Genomic DNA, 27,050 nt, shown 5'->3' on the forward strand with positions numbered 1-27,050 from the left:
CCCTGTATTAGGTAGTGGACCAAATCTGAGAACTCCAGATAAAGTAAGGGACAAGAAATGTAGTAAGAAAATTAAAGAGATTGATGGTCTACCTATGATAAAGCAAGATATTTAGCAAAAACTAGTTGAGAAGAATGGTACAGAAAATAGATGGCACATGTTATCAGTTATAAAGAATGACAGGAATCAAACAATAAAGTGCCGGGGTTAAATGTTATTATGTATGTATCAAAATGGAAACTGATGGGCAACAAGGATCATAAGATTTTAAGTATGCAAAGAAGAGCTAAAATGACATTTCAGCGAATTTAATATATAATATTAATAAGTAAACAAAAACTTTCACTGGCAACAGTTTGTTTTCCTGAATTGCATGTACAGTGAATTTACTGGCTACAGTCAACAGTGTGAGTGAGGCAGAAACCTGTGGTTATTGATTTAGATATTTTGTTTCTTTTAAAATTTGTTACTTTAATTGTTTGTATCTGAGAATGTATTTTTTAAATGAGCATGCCATTAACAATTTATCCAGTGTACTAAATGCTATGTATATATAAAGATAACACTTGATAAAATTGGAGATTTGTGTTTTGGGGAGCAAATGCCTATGCCAAAAAGCCCATTTTAAAGAGTGGGAATGTATGGAATGTAAAAGCTTAATCTGGGGGACATGTATATTTAGACAGGGTGGACTCCAGTTGTCAATACAATGAAAATAATTTAATAGTAGATATAGTACAGTATTTGACTAAAACAAGACAGGGTTTTCCCCATGTTAGAAAGTTAACAGCTCACAAGTAGCAGTTTGATTTATCTCCACAGGTTGTTATGGCTAGGTTCATTAGTAGTAAAGTTGGATTTCATTGGAAAGTGTGCTGCATTCACATAAGACTGATGTGATTTTGGTTTGTGACACATAGTTAAACAAGGATTACAAGCTAATTCTGTCACAATATAACTGTTTTTCTGTAACACATGCTAACAAAAAATCAGGTGGAGGCTTTGTGATAGGGATAATAGATTTTTGTGAGACACGTGATTTTACACTTTGATGATAACACCATTACTATAGATTTTTTAACTGTGACAATAAAAACAACCCTGGAACAGATGACAATTGGAGTATATAGATCACCATACTTAAGTGCAGATTACCTAGAGAAATCAATACATTTCTTGCATGAAACACAGGGTGAAAGTAATAGCATCTGGTGACTTAAACCCACTCAAAATAGACTGGAAAGATAGTAATTGTACGTCATTAGTATGGAAATTATTTACAATGTATGTTCAGGAACAATTGTTGCAGATTGAAAATAAAAAACTACCAGTGATTGGAATGTATTGAATATTGCTTGTGTTCCTAAAGAAATGATTGCTACTTCATGTCAAGCCTTACCACCATGGGGTGGGTTATAAAGGTTAAACTACCACCAGTTAATTCTGCCAAACTGAAATCTAAACCAGTGCAAAGATTAATAACAGACTATATGAAAGTAAAACAGTCACTATGTAAGACTAAATGCAGTGATGCATTCAATAGAAGAAGGAAACTGGCAAGTTTTGAAAGGGAACTTGAATGCAAAAAATATAAAAAAATGTTTAATATCAAGAACTAGACACACAAGTTCAGGAGGATATAGTCCATAATAATGAGATACGTAACTAAAATGAGCGATAAGATATAAGCAATTGTTGAGAAGAGGAACTAAAAGGAGAGATAAAAAATAAGAAATTGTTGAAAAGTGGTTGCACTATAAACCCTGAAAACATAAAATAAAGAAACTGGACAGGCAAATTAAAAATGGCATGAAACAAGGTCAGGAAAAAACGTAGAAAAAATATAAAAAAATATTGAGTATGCGGTAGGAGAAAAGATGCAGAAACCAATAAACTCTGTATAGATTCTACAATTTATTCTCAAACACAATGGCTTGTAGATATTTTTAAAAAATCTTACGCAAAACAGTTTGTCTCCACAAATGAGAAGATAATTTGTGCTAGTAACATCCAAATAATTTCAATACTGAAATTAAATTTGAATATATTCAAACAGTAATGTACAAACTGGACCCAATCAAAGCATGGGGGGGGGGGGGATGAATAAGTAATAATGACTGGAGAACACTTCAGTGCGCACTTACAGTATGTTACATCTGGGGAGATCCCTCAAGATTGGAGACATGAACTTGTTAAATGCATCTTTAAGGGAAACAGGAAGAGGACAAACCCAAAGTCATACAGAACCATAAGTTCACTTCCTTGTTGTAGAGAAATAATGGAGACGGTTGCTGTGGATAAATTATGGTCAGTACTGGAAAGGTTGGAACTTGAAACCATGTGCCAAATTCCAAAAGAGTTGCTCTCAATGCAAGTCTGCCCTGTTTCCAAAAGACTTATTCTTGTTTTTTTAATTTTTCCAAATATTTTGAGTTTTTAATCTCATGACGGGGAATGGACCCCATTCCTAAGTCAAAGTACGATTAAAGTTCATGAAATTAGTATTGTTTCACTCTTTGATGTCAGCCAAAAGTGTTCTTTGGCAGCACCCACAATTTGCCCAGTAATGACTCCTTCTGCAATTCATACAGAGTTACATGTATTGGTAGCATATCTAAATACGATTGCAGACTCTTTTCTTGTAAGACCCATTGCTCCTACTACTGTTGGAACTATCTGGGTATCTTTCTTCCACATTGCTCTCACTTCTTCATGCAAATACTGATATTGTATTACTTTGTGCCTGTCTGTATGCAGGACACTTTAGCAATGGGTGTGGCAATTTCAATGATCAATGCTACTTTTGTCTTCTTTTCTTAGACCACTATATCCGGTTTTCTAGCATCTATCTTTTGAACTGTTGATAATGGATGATCCTATGTGACATCGGCTTCATCATTTACTATGATGCTTTGTGGCTCATGTTTCCAGTGTTTTTCAGCCACTTCAGTACTATAATGCTTGCACAATCTCCATTGCAGCAGTCTCACCACATTATTATGCCTTTCAGTATACAGTCTGTCTGCCATTAGTATGTCGCAACCAGCAACGAGGTGTGCAACTGTTTCTAAATGTGTTTTGCAAAAACCTACATTTGTCTGTTCCTCCCACATATTCAATGGACTTTGTGAACCAAAATGTATGTAGCCCACTCTCTTGTGCCACCACTATTAACCTTTCATCTTTTGGTTCGACTTCACCTCTCCTTAACCATTCATGCATTCAACATGAGGTTCTTCTAGAACTTTTCTATACTTGCAACTATATTTATGCATTTTCCACATTTCTTGCCTTTTCATCTGGTCCTTCACCTTTTATTCTTTATTTTGTTTTTTGGCACATTCAGTTGCAGTCTGTTTTTTATCTACTTCTTGTCTGATTTCCATTCCTGCTTGACACCGATATGCTTCTGCTAGATTAAGCAGAGAAGTCATCTTAGATTTATTCTCCTTATGTTTCTAAACTTTCACTACATTTGTGTCTTTTGAGGTCAGCAGATATGTGTGGAGTCCCACAATTACAGATCTATACATGTAATCAATTTCAAGGAAGCCCATCCCTCCTTCAGAACGGGGAATATATAATCTTGGTATGCACTGAATTTTATAAATCATTTGGTAAGCATGAAGCATCCTTTTTGTTTTCTTAGCTAATTTATCCAACCCATTTTGGGGCCAGTCAATCACTTCAAATCTGTAAGCTAGGACAGGAAGCGCAAACTGGGTTATAGCTTTGACTTTGCCCCTAGATGTCAGTGCTGTTTTCAGGATTAATTTAAGTCTTTTGAAATATTCCTAAGTTTTATTTGCATTTGTTCATGTTTTATTGTTGATCCTTCATCAATTCCCAAATATGTATATACTCCTTCTTGCTCAAGTTCTTTTATATTACATTCTTGTCCCAAACTGATGTTTACTTGGTGCTGCAGCTTTCTTGCTTTAAATGTTGCTTTTGCACATTTATCAAGACCAAATGACATTCTTATATCATCTAAAAAAGTTTTGACAACTTGCATTTGCGCTTTCAGTTCCTCATCTGATGAGCTATACAGTTTTAAATCATCAACAAAGAGAAGATGAGAAGTCTTTACACTTTGTTGTTTAATACAAGCCAAATTATAGCCATGGCCTAAGCTATTAAGTAGACAGCTTAATGCGTTAAGGGCAAGGCAGAATAGCACCAGTGACAGAGAGTCACTCTGGAATATCCCCCTTTGAATTTTTATCCCTGGGATAATAATTTGTCCTATATCATGGCTTAATTGCAAAGTGGTCTGCCACTGTTCCATGGTCACTGTAATGTAGTCAGTCAGTGTAGGATGTATCTTATACATTTTTTAAGCACTCTTTTATCCATGAATGTAGGATGCTATTAAATGCTTTTTTAAATTCAATCCATGCCATACTTAGGTTCTTCCCTTTTTACAGTTCTCCACTATGACTTTACTGAACAACAAATGATCCTTTATTCCATATGACTTTCTTTTATTGCCTTTTTATTGTACTGCCATAATTGAGTTTTCTTCTAAATGAGTATAAACTCTGCAGTATCAATTCCAGTGTATAGTTTATATGTCATCGGAAGGCAAGTTATTGGTCTATAATTTTTAGGGTAGCTTGCGGGTTCACTCTTAATTAGGAGCATTGTTTTTCCTGTTGTTAGCCAGGTTGGTGTCTGTTTGGGATTCACATATAAATAGTTCTTACTCATGGCTAAATCTTCATGCAAAGATGTTAATGCTTTTAACCAAAAGTTAGGTACTGCATCTGGGCCTGGGGGTTTCCAATTAGAGGCTTTTCTTAACTTTGTTTCAAACTCGCTGGCTGTTACTTCATCCCATTTCATATCCTGTACCCCTAAACTTTGTATTCTTTCTTTTACTTCATCTAGCAATTTAGCATCTTTGTTATGTTCCATAGGATCTTCATAGATACTTCTCCAAAATATATCTATTTCTTCTTTTTTTAGCAGTCTTTCAATTCCTTTTACCTTGTTTCCCATTTCTATATAAAAACTTTTTGGGTCATCAATAAATTGCTTATTTTGTATTTTTTATTGATATTTATCTGCAGATCTTCTAAGTTTTTCCGCCTGTGCTGACATTTTTAGTTTGTTATTTGCAATAGTGTGTGATAGATCCTTGTCTGTTCTAATACTGAGCATTGCTTTTATCACATCTTTCTTAATATTTTTGTTGATCTGTTCCCTCTTCCATAGTCTTCTAACAGTGACACTTCTTGTCTTAATTGCTTTATAGTTTTCTCTATTCAATACTTCCATGATGGTATTCGATTTCTCTCCTTCCTTTCCTTCACTACCCTGTTTTCTTGTGGCAGTTTTTTATCAGTTATTAATTTAGCTACACAGTCATATATCCTGTTTACTTCTGTTATATCACATAGATCTTACTATGTTCATTTGTTTTATCAGACTACTTACTTTTTGGGTTTTATTGACCTTCTGCAGCCTATTTCTTTCATTGATCTTAATATATCTATGTCTATTAAATCAAGCAACTCTTCTCTTAGCTCATTTTCTTCCAAACTGAGGGCACATCCCTTGTTTTCCATTTCCTGTGGGCATTCTATAGAAAGTTCTATAGCATTTTCCTATGGCACATTCTCTTCAATTTCATCCTGTGCCATCCATTGCACTGTCATATGGGAACGCATTGGCCTATCACTCCTCAACATTGACTGGATCAGAGTTTCCACAGTTTTCTGTTCCTTCTCTTACTGTCTAGCTTCAAGTGAATGTTTATAATGGTTTCCTGTGGAAGGCTCCAAAATATCTTCATATGGCACCTGACCAATTGCTTCCTGTTACACTGGTTTCCCCTTAATTTATATATCCAATGCTCTATCTTGTTACTTTTTGAATTAGATTTTCTACACTGAATCCTTCACTTCGCAGTACTCCATAACCTCAATTTCTATTTCTTTAGCTTCTCAATTACTAATCCTCTTTTCTACTTTTCCTCTTTGTCTTCTTATTCTTTGTATTGTAAAGTTTTCCATGTCTGGATTCCTTTGCTTACATTTCTCTTCAAATATCTTTGGTGCTGCTCTTTTTGTACTGGTTAGTTTTGCTTTCTTCTTTGCATAAATATTACACCATATTACATCTATTTTTCTTTCCTATGTCCTTATTTCTTCTTCAGATGTCTCCTGATCTTCCTGCTTCTCCATACTTTGGGGACTCACTCCATCATACTGTGATGTAACCTGTATTAGACTGCCTACACCAAATCCTTCACTTCGCAGGCACTCCCTAATTTCAACTTCTAGTTTTTTTTAACTTCTACTTTATTAATCTTCTTTTCTACATTCCCTCTTTGTGATATTGTTGTTTTTATTGTGAAATTTTTCATATCCAGATGTCTTTGCAAGCATTTCTCTTTGAATATCTTTGGGGCTGCCTTCTTTATATTGATTAATTTGGCTTTCTCCTTTGCATAAATATTGTACCATATCAAATCTCTCTTTCTTTATCATGTCCATAGCTCTTTTTTATACTTTTCAAACATCTCTAGGCTTTGTTGTTTATAGTTTCAAACTTCCTCATATGTGTCTTTTTCCAAACAGATCAATGTTTCTTGAACTATATACTATTTTTCCACAAATCTGTTGTATTAATGAACACAAATTTTAATTTGAAGTTTCTGACAGTTTTTCCTGTGCAAGTATTTTTATTTCCTCTAATTTCTCTCTTAAGCATTTTGTGTATCTTGTGTCTGGAAATTCTGGGCTTTTTGCATAATAGTAACAATACATAATTTCTTTCTTAACCTCAATAGTCCACTTTATCATCTTTATGGCTCTTCTTTGGCCTATCAGTTTTTGTGATTTTTATGGACTACTACTTCCTTCTAAAACAGGGGGCCATCCTCCCCCTGGGCCTGGCCCCATTGTAGGAAAGTTTCTGTATTTTGAGGATTCTACACTGTCATCTTTTCCAGTCCTGGCACCAGTGTGCCTACCAGGATTGGGCACTATTTTATCCTGGGTCTTGCGCACCCAGCTCTCTCTCTTTTTTTTTAATTTATTTTTAACCTACATCTGAACATGATATATGCTATATAAATACATTCTATATATCAGTGTCTTCTTGGTAAGATTTTGTGAAAAACAGGGTCTGCCTCATGAAGGTACTCACCAAGACTTGAGGATGAATTCAATTTCAGCAATACTTGCTTGCTGACTTATCCCTCTATTCAGACCACTTGGACTTGTTCTGAGTATAAGTAACTTACTGCAGTATAAGACCTATCCATAAAAAGACTTACACTGCGAGCCAGATTCCAAAAGAGCTGCTCTCAAGGTAAGTTGTTACTTACACTGAGAGCAAGTCTTTTGGAATCAGGGTCCATATATCAGCATGCATATGCTGAAAAAAGATCTATAGCTACCTGTAACATGACATTCTATAATGGGTCTATATTACATCAGCGAACGCTGAAACAAGCGAACGCTAATTGATGGTTGTTATGTAAGCGAAAGCTTACAATCTCAAACTGTCATATCAGCAGTTTTTTTCTTAGGGAAAAAAAACGCTGATCCAAAACACATACACACAACAGAAGCACACCAAACAAACAGAAATCCACACACATACACCTAAAATCTAACACGTAACCCTACACTAAACTACACACACACCACTAACTATCCACTTACCTTAACCCAAACCCTAACCCGAAGGTCCGTCACTATCACACACTCACTTCACTCGCTCCCTAACCCTAACTCACCTAACTCACTCTAACCATCACATCCACACAATTGCACACACACCTAACATGCTCCCTAACCTAACTCACCTAACCCCCACATCCACACAATCACACACTTACCTGAACCCGACCGTAACTTTCCACTACAGTGCTGAAAATACCGAAGCAACAGAAAAGGACAACCAAAATCTTTCCCTAGGAAATATTTCTGGTTTCTGTTGCTTCGATATTTCCAACTTTCACCCAGCGGACGTCGATCAATCAGCGTTCGCTTTTTTAAGTGTTCGCTGATCTCATAGGAACCCTCTATAATAATATAATAACAACTATAAATGAAACGTGCTGTGATGTAATTAATACAGACATATTTTCAGCCTTGGATAAAGTCATACACAAAACATTGATCAATAAATTAGAACAACTAGGTATTAATGTAATCTTGATAAGATGAATAGCTGCATGTCTTACAAATAGGATGTGGTAAGTTATCATACAGCAACTGGACAGGTAAAATTCAAAGTTACTCTTAGAGTGTTCTAATGGAGCTCTGCCCTAGTTCAAACTCCAAAATAACTGACAGAATATTAATATCAAACTTTGAGGCAAGGGCTTGCAGTGCATGCCTATGTGCCCCTTAGGAACCCGCTACAATATGTTCAGAATAGCGACCATAACCATAATGTGTCCCCAAGCCAGAATCAGTGTGACTTACGAGACTTTGTCAATACATGATATATGGCTTTATGAAGAGATACGTCTTGTAGAGTGGATACCACAGAACATTTGTGCATATTGTTTATCATTTTTGCACAATTAAAATTAGCTAATGAAATAAATAAATAAATAGATAGAAGATTATGTCAGTAGCATTCAATACTGTGCTGATGACCCATTATGCTATCTATAGTTCTAACATAATGCTACTGATATTCTTCTCAATCTGTCCGTTGGTTTAACCATCTGGTTCCGTGTCTCCATGTTTATGCTTTTCACTTCATTATCAGCTGTCTGGCCCCTGTGATGCTCTAGTATTTAGTATTCACAATTCTCTTGCCACTCTCCTCCTCCTGTCTCATTCAGAGATTATCTCTCCCTTGATATATAGTTTTGTAGACTATGTACAATACAGCTTTGCATTTGTACCGCCACTACCCACTCATGCAATTAAAGAACTGAATAACAGTAGGGCATGTGACTTTAGTTGGTGTTAAATGTGTATCTAGTGTTGTTATTCTATACTTTGTTCTCACACATGTGCGCAGCCACACACACACACACACACACACACACACACACACACACACACACACACACACACACACACACACACACATGCCATAATTCTAAATGTTATGGAATCTCAGAACATGCAGGGTTTGAATAGTGGAACCTTCTCACTTACACATGTTCAGAGGGCCTGCCACACTAGGCTGATTGGGGCAGTGATTCCCATTGCCAGATGGCCTTTGCAATGCTGACCTATTTTTTTTTAAATCTGAGCTATATAATGCCACTTTTCATGGTGTATAAATCATTTTTAAAAATAACTAAGAGAGGGTGATATTAATTATGACTTGTATGTATGGCAATGTAAAGTGAATGCTCATTCATATCCAAGATTAAATGAGAAGATTGTCTTCTGCCTGTTTTAAATGCGATTACTTAAAGACGACATGTTTACCTGTCTATGTTATTGTCATTTGCTTAGTATTTTTTAAAGGCTGATCATGTCACGCAAACATTTTTGAAGAAAATAGAAAGTAATTCATAGTTCAGATCAGATCTTGGAGAAGTAGCCAACACATATGTGAAATGCAATCTAGTCTTTTGTTTTTATTAAATGAATATAAGATAGGTTTGAACCAAGTTGTTCATTTGTTTGCTTGTTTTGGTCTTTTATTTTAAATTAGCTTTATTATGCTCACTGGAGTTATAACTTAGTAATTTTTTGGCAGTGCTAGAGCATGGACCTGAAGCTGAAAATGATAAAGGTCCTATTTATTTGGCATGAAAATAGTCCAGGCTTTCAGTCTAAACTGGGACCAGAAATAGCAAAGCCTGTTTCAGACATGTAGGCCTGGAACTGCAGCAGGTAACCGTTTGAAATGTCGGAACTCAGAATACCAAAGTCCCGTAATGTGGAGACTGAATGGCCAAAACTTTGGCTTATATATACTGAGTACAAGACTGCCATTTCTTGAAATATTCTCTTTTCTCCAAGGTATGGTGATGTCATAGTTAGTATATTTAAGTTTGGGGGAGTGGCCCCACAACGGGTGCAGGTGAACAACTTTAAAGGAGAAGATCAATGTTTGATGTCCTCTCTTCTCTTACATTTTCTGGGGGGGTGGCTTTTCAGGACTTGGCAATCTGGGTCTCAGCATTTCAAAATGGAGCTGTCGCCACTTCATCAGCCCCCTTGTTAATCTGGCCCTGCTTGTTGGAGACACTCTCAAGGACTGCACACTCATATGTTGCATTATGCTTTCATAAGATAAGGAAAATAAATGCATGGCAAGAGTGAAAATGGGGGCTTAGTTATCATGTCAGCGTTGATTATTCTTCTTTTGTATTCAGCAGCATTGTGTGCATTTTGTGCATGTGTGTGCATGTGCGTTTTGTGTTCAGGGCATACCTTACAGAAAATTATATAACTATATTTCTCATCTGCCTTCCTGGGCTTGGATCCCTGACCTACATTACAGTAGGCAATTGATAGACTGGTGTTAAGCAGGGAATGGGATGTGAAAATCTGTATTCAATAAAGTGTTGTTTTGTACATGTGAAATCATCAGCATTTCTTTCTCTGTTGTGAGGAAGTAAGTCCATGGTCTGTAAGGCAGGTATTTAAGGCAGGCCAACAGGCCATACAGTCAGATGCTGCTTGTTTGCCTATCTCCTAAATGTATAATGACTAAGGCACAGATGCCCTTCTTTTTTTTTGAGTTCATACTATTAAGAGAGTTGCCCAAGCCCTCATTTTGGAAGAGAACCACTGCTGCATAGTCATTGGTTCCCTACACTGGGTGAACATTAAGTGGCTCAAATAAGATCCTGAAGTCATGTCATGATGTTTATCCTGATGCACTCATGTAATCCTATCTAACAGATCATCAGAGGTAATACTAATTTCAAGAATATCCCTGCAACAAAGAATCTGCTGCCATTCTTGTCAGCATTTTGGAGGCCCCTGGAAATGATACAGGAACACTCAGTAAAATTATTTAGGATACTGGATATAACATCCCACATATGCCATGAATCTGATTAGTATGAGAGTCACAGAAGTCAAATAATATTAATGCTTTTAGCTGGGAAAGGTTTGAGTAAAGGACAAAACATTATCAATAAAATTATGAACCTCACTTACTAATGTTGCATTTTGTGGCGAGATAGGTGGGAATTACATTTGTTTTAGATTATGTTCAGCTCTGTATATCTCTCCCATTTTTACAGGTCTTCTGAAGCAGATTGATGCAGGCGGAGCTCAGTATATTTCTGGTGCTAACATGAATGATGACATATTTTGCTTGAACAGACAACCTGCAGCATCAGTGCGAGATGGATCTGGTTTACCATGGGTTAACATAGCTGGGAAGCTAAAGCACTATGCTTGTGGACCTTACAGCTGCTGGGGAGTTAACTCAATTGATGACATCTATTTCCGTTATGATGTTACTGTAGATGGCTGCCAGGGATCTAAATGGCAACAGATTCCTGGTAAACTATCCATGATTGAAGTTGGGACAGATGGAAGTGTCTATGGTGTGAACAGCCTTGGAGATGTTTACTACAGGTAATGTACCAGTAGGTTTCTATTTCAGATCACTAAAAATAATTATACATGGATATAGCCATACACAACCAGTAGATGTAGCAACTCTGTTTTTCTCCAACAGTGAGATAGCCTAGTCAATTTACAAGCTTCTGGGGCTTTGTGAGAGAAACAGATTATAAGTATGAAATGACAGCATTAAGTTATGTAGAAAAACACAGGATCCCATGGTGTGGCTTTATTACACAGACCACTAGATGCAAGAAATAAAAAATGATGACAGACTTATACAAAGGTAAAGCAAGAGACAAAGGTACAGCAAGAGAAGACTCAGGAGGGAACTGTGCAGGTATGTAAAGGAAAGTGTGAGCCAGGGAATGACTTCCCCTGTAAGGAGAAGCAGCTATGGAAAACCAGAACAGCTTAACAGAGACATATTTGCCAGTACATAGAGACTGTTAGGCCCATCCAGCTATCCTATTTCTCTAGATACTGGATAGGGTGCAAATGTTACTTAACCAACAGCTGATTTTGCTCACCATTCATAAGAATAATTTTATGTTTATGGGTCCTTGAATACTGTCACTGTTTCTGACTCTACAATTTCTTCCAAAAGACCACCTGTCACCCACCACCCTTATGAAAATATGTCCTTGTAAATCCCCACTTCTATCCTCCTTGTATCCCTACACTCTGTTCAGTTGTTCTAATAAATCACTTTTTTAAAATGGGTTTTTCATATACTATGGATTCCCTAAAGATATTTAAATATTTCTCTCATATTTGACTCCCACCTGCTTTCCTCAAGAATGCACATTTGAAGCTCTTCTGGCCATGTACTGTGTTCTTGCCTGAATTTAAACTGCCTGCATCCTGCCTGCAGTGTGAAGATGACATCTCCAGATCTGCACACAATATTCCAGCTGGGCAGTTGCCAGCTGTCCGACTAGAAGGAAAATGACTTATAGTTCTTACTGTACAGAACTTCTTTAGGCTTTTCCCAGTTAGGGGTCACCACAGCGGATCATCTGTCCGCTCATGATTGGCAGTGAAGTTTTACAGTGTCAAGTTGCCAGCCTGGTGCCCAACCTTCCACAGAAGGCACACACTCACACCTAGGGCCAATTTAGAGTGTCCAATCCACCTACTGCATGTATTTGAGATGTGGGAGGAAACCGAAGCACCCGGAGGAACCCACACGATCACAGGAAGGACATGCAGACTCCGCACAGAAGGTACCCCAGCCGAGGATCGAACTGGAGAAGCTCTTGCTGTGAGGCAGCAATGCTAACAGCTGCACCACCGTGGACGCCCTCTTACTGTTCAGAACAAATTTTATATATTCCTGTAGCCCCACTTGTCAATCTTTGTCTCAGACACATAACTTGCCTTTTACTCATAGGATCATAGGTTCATAGGTGTTTACTAGGCTAATGACCACAAGGGTCTTTTTAAGCCTAGCCATGCATCCAAAATCTCTGACAAGTTTTGCTATCCTTGATAAGTGTAAGTATGGGCCTGGGAGATGAACCATTTACAGGTTACCTTTTTGCATCAGAGACATAGGTGCCAAACCATGGATGAATTTCTGATTTCCTATCCAATTGTCCAAGTTGCACTTGAATTGGAATAGGGAGGAACTCTGCTTCACATGGATAGGGAGTCTGTTCCATAGATGGGGTAGTCTCTGGGATGCATACCTATCTCTCCAGCAGGTCCTATTTATATCACAATCAAGGTTTAAGTCTTTAGAATGGGTAATTCTGGTACTGTTTGTTTTCTGGATATGCAGGAGGTCCATCAGATTGGGGTCTGACAATGTCCTGGATGCCAGGCATAGATCTCCCCTCAAAAGTCTGTAGGAGCCAGAATACAGGGATAGGGCCTTGAGGTGGTCTGCATAGGACATATTACTTACACCCTGTATTCTTTTAGTGAAGAACTCTGTGGATATTCCAGTTGTTGGATATCTCTGATTAGGTACATACCAAAGGGAGCACTGTACTCAGTGATAGATCCGATGAATGCTAAATACAGTGGAACAATGACTACCTTAGACTTAGATGCCATACCTTTGTTTATAAGTTGCGCAACATAGAATAATTTCCTCACCACTGTAGACACATGATGATCAAAGTCTAGATTACTATCTGTGTGTGTGTGTCCCTAAGTCCCCGACTACTGGGACAACTGTAAGGGGTGTGTCGCCAATATGATAGTTACCAGGGACAGGTGACTTTCCAAAGGATACTATTATGCATTTCTTGGCATTTAGTTTTAGTCCATTACTCTGACACCAGTTGTTTGTCTGTGTCAGCCCCTCCTGGAGAACATTTATGTCAGTGTGAGATTCAATGACAGCTCCTAATTTGCAATGATCTGCAAATTTAGTCAGCCAGAGACCACTGACATTTGCCTTGACTTCTGAGAAGTAAATGCCAAAAAGCAGCAGTCCAAGGACTGATCCCTGAGGGACTCCACTTGTGACTGGCCTCTTTGTAGAGGTGGACTCCCCAATTCTAACTTCCTGGGTCCTTTCTGTGAGCCAGTTGGCTATCCACCGGGTGACATACAGGTTTGTACCTAACCTCTTGATTTTGTCAACAATGCCCGAGTTGGGTATTGTGTCAAATGCCTTGGCCAGGTCAAGGTAGGCAGTGTGAACAGTTTTGCCCTCATCCATTGCTTTGGTGACCTTCTCAAAGAAGTCCACCAGGTTGAGTAGGCATGATCTGCCCTTTACAAAACCAAACTGGGTTGGGTCCACTGTCTGGAGGTTTACTATATGTCTATGGATCATCTCCATGATAATTTTTTCCATGGCTTTACATATAAGACTAGTGAGACTTATGGGTCTGTAGTTTCCAGGGTCTGTAGATGGCCCACCTTTGTGCAGAAGGATGACTGTTGCCTTTCTCTGTTCATGAGGCATGAAGCCTCTTTGGAGGCTACAGCTAAATTATAATTCCAGAGGCCCTGATAGGTCATGTTTCATGCTATTTAGAAGGCATTCTGGGATATTGTCTGAGCCCATTGATGCAGTGTTCTTGGTCTTAGAGAGAGCATTACATACCTGTTCCCTAGAGACAGAAGGGGGAGTTATATTTGTGCTATTTCCTGAGGGAAGGTTGAGGGGGGGAGTGAGGAGTCAAGTTGGAGCTAAATTTATTAGCCAGGAGGTTTGCTATATCTTCTGTCTCAGTATAGGTGGCTCCGTTTACAATGAGCTCTGCACACAAATATTGATATTGCTACCCCTAGTGTTTAATTCTTTTTTATTGATGCTTCCCATACAGTTATTTACTCTTTTTCTTGGTTATTTCACAGCATCTTCATATTTGTTTTATTCTTTTTCCCCAGACCTTTAAAAATGCCACCTTTGCAGATACTGAGAATGACCAGCTAGCAACACCATTTCACAAGAGTGGAATGCATTTACTGTCATACTTTGTATTTTGGAAATATCCCTTTTCTCTAAGTTGCAGTACCCTTGAAGACGATTATACTAAAATAAGGAGTGCAGGAGCAAAAACTCCTGCATTGTGGGTGATGGGGTGGTGGGTGATAGTTGCCACATGGAAAATTTCAAAAGTCTGAATTCCATTGAAAGTGTATTTTTCAGAACAAGCAAGTATGCCCCTAGTCAGACATATCATGCTTTTAGAAAGGCACAAATGTTCCTAATTAAAATGATTATTGCACTAAAAACCATTCGCTACCAAGACAGGCTTGCAGACCTATCTCTATACCTTGCCTTTTATAGGCTCCTAAGTAGAGATGCATTCTGTGTCATCATATATCCTTTTGGATCATTTTTACATGCACAAACACTCCAACTATGGATGTAAATGTCTACCAACATACAGCTAGAATATGCTGGAGAGACAGACATTTATCCTGTCAATGGAACAAATGGAAGTAGTACATCATGAGGGCAGGTACTGGCAAAATATAAATGGCCTCTAGATTAATTTGCCTTTTAATGCTTTTGAGCCTGTGATCATGCAACCCATTTATGGCAAATTACAAGACTAATTTGTTCACTAACCTCTCTGTGTTAATATATTGAATACTTTACTCAGTATAGGTCAAATTTGTAGTCCATTTCTTATATACTAACCTCCTCACCTACACACACTCACAACTGGATTTGTAACTCACAATATTCCTGCTGGGGGCTCATAGTACAGGGGGGTGCAGTACTCTTACAGCTTCAAACTATTCAAAAATTCTTTCTTTCAGCAGTGATTTCAATATATACACTACAAATAAGGTCAAAATGGCAGGTAAGTAGTTTTCAGCTTCTGTTCAACTCCTAGTCTTGTGAAGAGAAACACATCTAGACCTGAAGATTCTTAGCTTCTTTCTCTGATGCTTAGTTGTATTTCCGCTTCTCCCTCTCAGTCACTTACAAAGTCTGTGTTAAACTTCATCAGACTACATGTCCTGCTTCAGATTTTATATTTTGAAATTTTCATGATCTTTTCTGTGAAAAAGCTGGGACCATCCCACCCATCTCTGGATTTTCTACAATTTGGTTATATATCCCCCCTTCCTTTATGAATACTGTACACATGTATTCATTTAGTAGCCTGATAACATTCTATGAATATTTCTAGGTAAACTCAAGGACAGCAGGATAAAACCACTGTTACACTTATTCAGTATAGCCTCTGAAAACAGGTAGTCTGCCCAATATGTGAAAGCAGGCCGTATAGTCTCAGTACTCAAAAATGGACCTGCATCAGACCCTACAAACTTTAGACCAAGTAGTCTATGTCTGGTTTGTAAAGTTATGGAAAATTGTCATCTCATTATTAAGGTAAAACATCAGAAATTTGTTTTGATTACATTATGAATTGCATGACTCTGTTAAAAGTAACATTTTTCCCCCAGAATTCTTCTTCTGGCTTTTCCCGGTTAGGGGTCGCCACAGCAGATCACCTGTCCGCTCATGATTGGCAGTGGAGTTTTACAGTGTCGAGTTGCCAGCCCGGCACCCAACCTTCCACGGAAGGCACACACACGCACACACTCACACCTAGGGCCAATTTGGAGTGTCCAATCCACCTACAGCATGTCTTTGGGATGTGGGAGGAAACCGGAGCACCCAGAGGAAACCCATGTGACCACAGGGAGGACATGCAGACTCCGCACAGAAGGCACCCCAGCTGAGGATTGAACCAGAGAACCTCTTGCTGTGAGGCGACAATGCTAACCACTGCACCACCGTGGCCGTATAGTAGCATTATCTAAACAAGTTTCAGCCAACAAGGCACAAGTTTAAATGTTCACATTGTGTATCTGGTTCTAAGAAAAATCTTTTACTCCATCTGCATGCTGGTAATAAAGGAAGTCTGGATATAATAAAATAGAAGTTTATGAGTAGTTGTATAAATAATAAAAATACTGAGTGAAACTAGCTGAATGTTGGTCAAGGATGACAGATAACAGTAAGTGGTGACCACAGGGATCCAAACTGGAGTCATTGTTATTCAGTTTCTTTACAGCTGTCATTAAAGTGTGAACTACAATCTTGCATGTATGTTAATGCCTTTAAGGAAGGCTGTTGACCCATATCATCAGCTGATACAGTCATCCTTCAGAATTACCTTACATAACTGAATGGGTGGTATTCAAGGAAGAACTTAGTACATGCAATAGTATTTGTTAAGAACCACATGGGCAGCACATATACACAGGAGAAAAAGTGGTGCATAATAAACAATACTAGATATGCAGCTACATTTAAAGATAATGATCACAGTTAGTTTACTTCATAAAGACTGAGATACTGACAATGTCAGGATATGAATCTAGTTCGGTAAGCACACTGATGTTCACAATGAACAGGGATGTTAAAGGATGCAAGGCCTTTCATTTTCTTGGTTAGAAATCTTTGGGGTCTTTCCAGTTGAGTGATATGCTTGGATTTGTGCATATCAAACGGATCACTATATTTAATGATTGGTCTGGTAAAGGAGTGGAATGGTGGGATGACTTTTATGGATCTTGAAGATATTCCCTTGGAAATGAACTGATTCATACAGAAGGATTTCCTGACTACAGTGGAAACATGTTGATCAAATGAGAGAGAGAGAGAGAGAAGAGACAGCTGTCCTCATTAATACACAGTCTGTTATGACTTCTGTCTGATGATGAATACCATTTATATTATATCAGATGGGAGTAGCTTTCTTGCTGAGCACCACAACAATGTACTTTTTTGCATTTAACTTGGGACTATTTTCCATAATCTAGGTAGGTGCATATTGCAGCCATTGTTGGATCTCTTTAATATCAAAGGATAAAGAGATAACACTGCCCAGCTTGTAGTCAACAGCAAACTTGATAAACCACATCTGTAATTCTGCCTTGGATGTCTACAAAATAATGTCAAATAGAAGAGGGCATAGCACTGATCACTGTTTGACTCCACTACTTACAATTTTACATTCAGAGAAGGTGCCAACAACTTTCTCAACTTGGGATCTGTCGCACAATCAGGTTTCAATATAGCAGACAGTGTAAGGGTTTACATTAAGTCTGTCTAATTTTTCAGTAATACCAGTGTGGGAGATGGTACCAAAAGCCTTGGGCAGGTCAAGATAAGTAGGATCTTCCTTTCACAAAACCAAGCTGATGGGGCCTAGATCAGTTAGGCTGCTAAGTCTGCACAAATAAGTTCTGAGATGATGTGCTCCATCAGTTTATATATATATATATATATATATATATATATATATATATATATATATAAATGGTTTGTGTATCCAGCTGCAGCAGTGTTATTTTTACAAGAGTTTATATATATGGCTTGCACTGGTGCTGATGATGGTGATGGGCCAATAATTACCTGGATTTATAGAGGGTCCAGCCATGTGCAGGAGATTATAGTGTCTGTTCTGCAAGCATCAGGCATAAACCAATGTGGATAAGCTACAATTAAACATTTTATGAAGCCGCTCAGATAGTACATACTTTGCACTGATGAGAATGCAGCCTGGTCTCATGTAAATATTATTTTCAGCCTTTGAAAAGTGATTTTAAGGGGAAATTACATTTTCAGGGGATAGTGGCTGCAACAATGTGGGGAGGTGGGATAATGTTATCAATAAATCTGTCACTAATATGTGTGTGATATTATCAGGGATAATACACTGTTGGTCATTATTCCTTAATTTCCTGATAAATTAAGGATTTGTATTTTCCTCTGGCATCTATGGTGACCTTAAAGTCATAATCTGCTTTACATTTTCCTAATAGGTCACTTATGTTCAATGCTGCCATATTTCAATGTGGTATTGAAGGGGGGACTAGGATTTCTTAGACCACTTCACTACTTTCCTCCTTCTATTAAAGAGTTTATTAATACAGAAGTTCCATCTGTGAGGTTATACCTGAATTTACCATTATAATTTAAGTGAACAGGCACTGACATTTCTATGCAGCTGTTAGGTGCACATAAACTCTGGAGATGAATATGACAGCGATCTCTGTTTGATCCATTTGTGGAGGATTTTTAGAAATTTTACACAGGTTCTACAAGCTGAAGTAGTTTTACCCAGGAAAAGTACATAAAGATGGTCTCATTTGGGGTTTGGTGGTACCACAAAGCTTAAGAGAGAATAAGACTGATTTGTTGTCAGATTTAACCTGGGATGAAGAAGAGTTCAGGCAGAAGATAGGTGGAAAAGGACCAGGTCAAGGATATTAAATCCTTTAATGGCAGTTTTATAATTTGCTCCAGTGCATTGCTATTAATAAAGTTAAAGAAAGCCTGAGTATACCCATTTTTAGAGGTGTAAGTGTGCTAATCACCCAGTCAGTGTCCCCTAGTAAGAAGGTATTTGGTTTGATATTTAACCCCTCAATTTCCATGAATTGTGAGGACATTGCTGAGGATCTGTAGCTAACAGTAAAATAATGGTTAGATTTGTTAACGGTGATCTCAAGGAGCGCCAAGTTAGTATTGTGGATAATTTGTGATGAGGTGATGGTGTTTACAAGAAATACAGCTATTGCCTCCAAGGACCTGAAGTCATGATAAGCATTATTAAACCCTAGCATAGAGTGAATACTCTCACTGCACTAAAACCATATCTCAGTAACTACACAAATACAAATGTCGTCAAATTGCAAGAGGGCCTTGTATTCTGTAATCTTTATATTTTGACTTCTAGCATTGAGTAGTGCCACCATATTATTCAAATTTTGTTTTGAATTTGCTATGCAGGAATGTCCAGTAGGGGGACTCTGCCTAAATAAAGCACTATTGGGGCAGCAAAGACTTTACACAGTATGTGAAAGCCCTGAGAGGTGTAAACCATTCCTGATGAAACAGGAAGACTTATCTGCCATCTCATCCCAGGCTGACACATACTGGTCCCCTTAGACTTACACCAACTTCTTGGATAATTATCTTGTATTGGTATCTAGGCAAGATACTACTCAAGACCAGTGCCTTTCTGCACAAGCACTGTAAATTCCATTATGTCTCTCAGCATGTCCCTCTGGGTAGATCTCCCCAGGTCATTCACTGCTGCATACGCCACCACTAGGTCATAGTTCTTATTTATCTTGCTTGAAATTTCTCATTATCTTTGTGATATCAAGGATCCTGACATTGAACAAATAGCTTACAGTCACCCTATTCCTGTCCAGTCTGGTATATGTCAAGTCTGCATACCAAACTATAGAGGTGAAATACATTGCTATGGCCTGAATTTTGTTCACTGACTGCAGCAAAGTCAAAGATCAAAAATGTACCCAGTCAAAAAAAATTCTTATTTCTTTATAGTAGGGAGGAAGCACTTTGAATATTAAAGCAAATGATATTTACAATCACATGACTGTGGTTAAATGATCATTGATCTGACTTGCCAGTGCAATGTGTGTGTGTGTGTGTGTGTGTGTGTGTGTGTGTGTGTGTGTGTGTGTGTGTGTGTGTGTGTGTTGCACGGAGGGGGGGGGGCTATGTGAAAAAATAATCACACTTTTTATCTGAGGTGCAGTGCCATATTAGAAGGAGTATATTTTAGTCAGAAAAGTTGTGTTGGAAACTCCTCAACTACTGATCTATGAAACTTAATGAAATAAATGACACCACAGTCTACGTTTTGTCTTTAGAAATGTACTTTATTTTAATTTCATGACATACCCACTGTAAATCACAATACCATCTAACCAGCTCCATCAGAGACAATAGAACTATCTATGCAAGGGTGTCACGATTTATATACTTGCCTGGACATCGATGCTGAGTTGTTATGCATGAAAAAATGCTGACTGTAATCATCATCATAATCAGTTTACAACAAAAATGCATATTTTCCTTTCTCCTCATGGATGAAATGCATAATACATAAATTCAAGCATTTATTCTGCAGTTACAACATCTGAACTAAAAATCTCTATTTATTTGACTCTAAAACTGACTGATGTTTTTAAGCACTTAAATTGTCCAGACAGGAAAAAACTACTACTGGGAATAATTGTGACTGGATAGTCAGAAATCCTAGATACAGCAGTTTCATTTATTTTAAACCCAAGAACAAGCAAAAGTATAGTTTGCAAATGAATATCCATATCTATTTTCCAAGATATTTTACAGAAAATATTAAACTGCTTCAGATGTAATAACCTTATAATGACTACTACTACCAAACGTCCCACACAAACATTAGAATCTATCAGGTTATCAAGGGGCATTATATTCAGTTTTTGTAAGGTATGCTTATATGACTTCTTTTTAAGGTGAAAATTGTAGTCCAGACCCAAAACATAATTATCCTGAGAATCAGAAGAAAAATAATGTGCATTTATTCAGGAAATGGACTCTTATCTGTCATTGGCATGACATCACCACCAAACTTAACTAGATGGACTGGAAACAATTGCTCAGTTGACTTCAAAGTCAATCTGTGTGTAAGTACTTAACTTAGGAAAGAATGTCATTCTTAGCTGTGTAGTCTATACATGAGTGGCTGGTTCATTTATAGGTTCACAGGTGCATAGGTAAGTACTAGGCTAGCTGCCCTTGTGGACCATTTTAAGCCAAGCCAGTTTCCCTTTTTTTTGCTTGAAATAACCTATCCTATTTGTTTACAGATTGTCCTTACCCATCCCATGGTTGAAAATAATAAATTACCCTGATGAGGATAACTGGGCTCATACCATAGATAATTTGAGGGGACTCCTGCATGGCATAAAGCATTTTTGAGCTTCCTGTGTCCATTAGTAGCACAGGGCAGTCTTGGGTAAATTTTCTGTTTCTTCTCCATAGATCTAAGTTGCACTAGAATATGGACAGGGATGAACTTTATCGTAATATTTCTAAATATTTCACTAAGAACTGTCAAAGGATGATTGAAATTTATATGCATATATACACACAAGCACACACACACACACACACACACACACACACACACACACACACACACACACACACACACACACACACACACACTCTCTCACACACACACACACACACACACACACACACACACACACACATATATATATATATATATATATATATATATATATATATATATACAAACACACACACACACACACACACACACACACACACACACACACACACATATATGAGTGTGTGTGTGTGTGTGTGTGTGTGTGTGTGTGTGTGTGTGTGTGTGTGTGTGTGTGTGTGTGTATACATGCACTCTTTACTGTCATAGTGTTGTATGTCACACTATACATAGTTTGTCTTAGGACAGGTAGATTACATTTCTAGTACATGGTAGAGAATGGCATACATGCCTAGAATGTATCTGTACTGAGACAACACTAAGTACAAATTATATATATGTCTGCAAAACAGTGGCATTTTCAGTATTATGCTACCATTAAAGGTCTCTGTAATTACCAAGGTAATATGGCTGAGCCAATTTCAATACTGAACAGTAATTAAGTCCTTAAGGATAGGATAGGAATTGCAAATGTATTTATACATTATTGTGCAAATGAAAGTCAGTAAAAGTTAATTAACAATTATTAAAGCAGGATTGAAATACAGTCTGTTGCAACTAGATGCCAGATGCATGGTTTTCTATGGAGTGTTGCAATAAACCCAATTTCCAATGGTATGGATACATAGCTTCTTTTAAGGTTGAGGAATGCCAAATGTCTTCAGAATATAACTGTACAGAACCGGCATTTCACTGGAAATAAAAATTACATATATTTCTCTAGAACTGTGACCATTACAGTAAGTGAAAATGTGTTAACACCAAAACTCTCTGCAATGACTATGGTAATATGGCCAGGACAAATTCAATGGGTTGTGATGCATTTAAGTCTTAACTCAACATTACAAGCAGCAAACTGGTATCTACTTAAGAGCCTCCTATTTCATAAAGTAGTCAATATCTTTAACTCACTGCAATATTATGGGCATTTTGTGCTTGAAATCCTAGCTACATTATATATCTGATATCCAAGTATAAGTCCTTATGCGTTTATTGAGAAATGTCACACAGAGACTAAAATACAGCCTATTATACATAGGTGCTGACTGCATTGTTTTACATGCCTTTCGTGCTGACAGCTTGTCATGTTACACTTTACTCAGGTTTGATAATGGGGCATATATAACTTCTGATCAGGTCAGGAAATACAATACATGATTACACTATTATAGTTTATAGAAATCATTTTACGAATATTTAATATGTTTATCACCATAAAACTTAAACGTTTTAAACCTCACTCAAAAATATTTGACTACCACTGGAATTTCTAAAGGTTTCAACACCTGCTTCTACTTCTCTTGTAAGCATCCTCATCAACAGTGCCTTCAAAGGGTGGGGGGGGGGGCATACCCCAGCATGTGGGAAGAAAATAACTATTGTACTTATTCACAAAGGTGCTTCCCAAGCTGCTCTAAATAACTATCAGTCAACTGCAGTCTTTTCATCTTTTCCATAAATTCTTGGAAAATGCATCCAGCACCAGTGTCTTGATCATCTAATAAAGTCCATACTATTTCCAGAATGGATTTCAATCTAACCATGGCTTAGGCACTGAACTTCTTGAAATTATACATTATGCTCAACAGCAACAACATATTACTTAACAATAACAACTGTGACATTCAACAGCAACAATGTATCACTTAACAGTAATAACTGTCATCATTCCTTGTAAGCTTCTCTGAGAGAAAGTCAAATAAAGAGGAATTTGGTAAAAGTCATAACGACAAAGAATGGGAACACTCACTCTCAATGACTACTAAACACTGTTAAAATTCCACTTGGCAATCTTTAAAGAAGGTGTTAACAGTGCCAACTTAAAATGCAGTGTCACTGTGTGAATAAATAAAAGATGATAAAGGTTACTTACTGACAATTTCTATATTCATAGGTTCATAGGTTGATACTAAGCTATCGGCCCTAGGGCCTATACAAGCCTAGCCATAAAAATTCCCTGGCTATTTTTTCCCACACTATTTACTTCCCTGGACCCCTGTCTAGCAGAGCGACTGACGTGATCCCCGGGGGGAATTTCTATTCTCCCATCCAATCATCAAGGTTCCTTTTGACTTCTTAAATTTGTTACTCAACTAACAACCATAATTACTCGCCATGTTTTTCCTTCCAAAACCAAAAATTAACGTGATATATTTTCTAATGTATTACTACATTTTTGAAAGACACTGGGATTAAGAAACATTGATTTGTTATAACCGAGAGTTCTTCAAAATCAGCTGTGTGTTTCATGTGAATATATGTGTATAGAGACATATTTTTTCAATAATATAATGCTTGCACACAGCTTTACTACACAACTCCCCATAAAGTCCTCACAGCAGTCAGATGTGCATCTGTAAGGACAAACAGGCTCAAAAACAAGCTGTGTTAAGGTAAGATCATTAGAGCATGAGTTCTGCCATTTCTTTGATTAGTTTATGGTACTGCATTACATCTTTAGTAGCAAAGTAAAATGGGGGAATGGGAAAAAAAAAACAAGAACCCAAGCTAGACTGCCAATAGGATCTTCCAGTTCTCAGCAAACTGGTTTGATGGGGAGCAACAGGAAGGTGAGGCAAGTAAGTATTTTGGAATGAGGAACCACTCCCAAGAAAAGTGGGTTCTGGAGGCTCTCAATCTTAGCAAAACAGGATTTGATTTGACAGACAACCAACAAACAAATGAATAAAAATTTTTGTTTTCTCTTGCAGGGAAGGAATCACTGCAAGCAATCCAATTGGAACTTCCTGGACTCAAGTTGCAGTCTGTGGTGGCAAAATCAAGTATGCTTCATATGACCTTGGGAAACTCTGGCTTATTACAGATGATGGGAAGATCCTCAAATGTAAAGTTGTTTAGGATAATGATGCATGCTATTTATGCTACACTACCTCTGGTTTGATCCAGACTTTATGAAATACATATCAGTGGTTTTCAATGTCTGATTTTTTTACTGGGTTGTCATGACAGACCTGAATGCTACATAATAGTAATCTGCCTTATAAGTAACTCCTTCATGAAATTATTATCTAGTAGGTACATATACTGTTTCTTGTAACTCTCTACATCATTGTGGACAAAACTACCTAATTAAGAAATAAATAACTAAAAACAAATAAATGCACAAAGTCTTCTTTTTTGTTTCTAAAGTAACTGATAATAAAGATTTATGCACTTTTATTGATGTAATACAAGATTCAATGACACTGCATAAATGTGTTTTTCTCTCGTTTGTTTTATTTTCAGCTGATCTTTTCCTTCTGTATTTCTAAATATAATGCCTAATAGTTAAGAATGGCTGCAGAAGGAGAAGGGTTCAGTATCACTGGCATATTATAATAGTATTTAACATGACTGTCATTTTTCAATTCCTTTCCACATCTCTCCTATGTCACAAAAATGACTACAATTATGCTTTGAGCAGGTTATAAGGTCTGGTAGTTTGCTGAATGTTTCTGGTTGTTTATGTTACCAGAGACAGAAATTTCTGCAACAACTGCAGTAAAAGGCCTTATAATTTCTATATATGTTAATGGCCACTAGTGCCCAACACCCGAAAGGGTCTTATGGTGTACTGACAACTGCAATAAAATATTAATCAAAGATATTACATGCTACACAGATACAGCAATCTGATTTTATACCCTGAAGGAAGAACTGCTCTTTTCTGTAGAAGACAGAAAGTATTTCACATTAAACCTCATGCTATGTTGTTGTCTTGCATTAAATATCCAACTAGTATAGCTCAGTCCTGAGTATGAATCTGTGTATGCAGTACAGTAGCTGCTTATGTGATGGTGCTAAGGGAATAAATACTGAAAGCTGACAGCTGACGTGGACCGAACTACAAAAGGAGGGGGAGTATCCATATTTATCAAAGATACCCACACCTCCAGGCTAGTGGCACTGCACGAAGCATCAGAGACCATCCATGTGCAACTAACAGTGGGCAAAACTGCCTTTCAGTTTGTAGCCTGCTACAGACGACCCTCCCAAATACAGGAACCTCACTCGGCTTTCCTGAGAACACTGGAGAATATGAAGGTCTCTCCAAACACTATTATATTGGATGACTTCAACTACCCAAACATCGATTGGGAAAACTACTCAAGCCCAAACACCCTAGTCCATGCTATGGAATAACTGGTCACCATTCCCACAAGAGGGGAAAACATACTGGATCTGGTCATCACCAACATGGGGTCTCTATGTTCCACACCAGAGGTATACCCCTCATTGGTAAGATCAGACCATAAACAAATCTCAATGGACATCCATATTCCGTCCCCACCCCCAGCCAAGGAAACCACGATGAAGAACTTCTCAAAAGCAAACTTCACACTTCTCAAAACTGAGGTGGAATCCTTCAAAGCCCCAGGGCCAGTGGACAATATATGGCCTAAAATGCAGAATCCTTTACAAAAGCATTCTATGGACACCTACAGGAATGCATGGAGCATGCTATCCCAAATAAAACCAAGACTCACTCTTCCAAAGGCAGGAGACCTGTCTGGTGGACCCTGGCCATAAATAAGCTATACAACAGAAGGAGAAAGCTACTACATGACAGAGCAAAATCCCAAACAGGGAAGGCGTCACTGATCAGTACTAGCAAGAAACTATGATCCCTCATAAAATCTTCTAAGGCCAGCTTTGAAAGAAAAATTGCACAAGACACTAAAGATAATCACAAGGCCTTCATTAGTTATGTCAGAAACCTGGGAGGCAACTCCCAGATATGTTCTGAGTTAGTGCAAAATGACAAAAAATTCACTGAACCCACAGACATTGCCAACATCCTGGCAGAAAGGTTCAGTGCAAACTTCTCCCCCTCTTCCCCCCCAAAAGAGCAAATGTCTATCCCAACAGAGTGTAGCCTTCCTGAGATCACAGATGCACAGGTGAGAGCTGCCCTCTCCAAAGCTAAAAACACAGCATCAATGGGAACAGACGGTGTCCCAGGCTGCGTCTTACACGAGCTCCAAGAAGAACTAAACCCTCATATAAAGTCACTGTTCAATCTCAGCCTTACTACAGGATATGTTCC

General features: G+C 37.8%; 1 protein-coding gene across 1 annotated transcript in view; it reads left to right on the forward strand.

The window, feature by feature from the left end:
* LOC122808086 (fish-egg lectin-like) overlaps positions 1 to 25,119 on the forward strand; it is a 108,608-nt gene extending 83,489 nt beyond the window's left edge. The window contains exons 3-4 of the mRNA XM_044079061.1: positions 11,189 to 11,528; positions 24,715 to 25,119. Of these exons, the coding sequence (XP_043934996.1) occupies positions 11,189 to 11,528; positions 24,715 to 24,862 (488 nt within the window). The 3' untranslated portion in view covers positions 24,863 to 25,119. The remainder of the gene's footprint in view (positions 1 to 11,188; positions 11,529 to 24,714) is intronic.
* The last annotated feature ends 1,931 nt before the right edge of the window (positions 25,120 to 27,050 follow it).

The sequence above is a fragment of the Protopterus annectens genome, chromosome 8.part0, assembly GCF_019279795.1.
Source record: "Protopterus annectens isolate FY-2018-M chromosome 8.part0, PAN1.0, whole genome shotgun sequence".
NCBI classification, from domain to species: Eukaryota; Metazoa; Chordata; order Ceratodontiformes; family Protopteridae; genus Protopterus; species Protopterus annectens.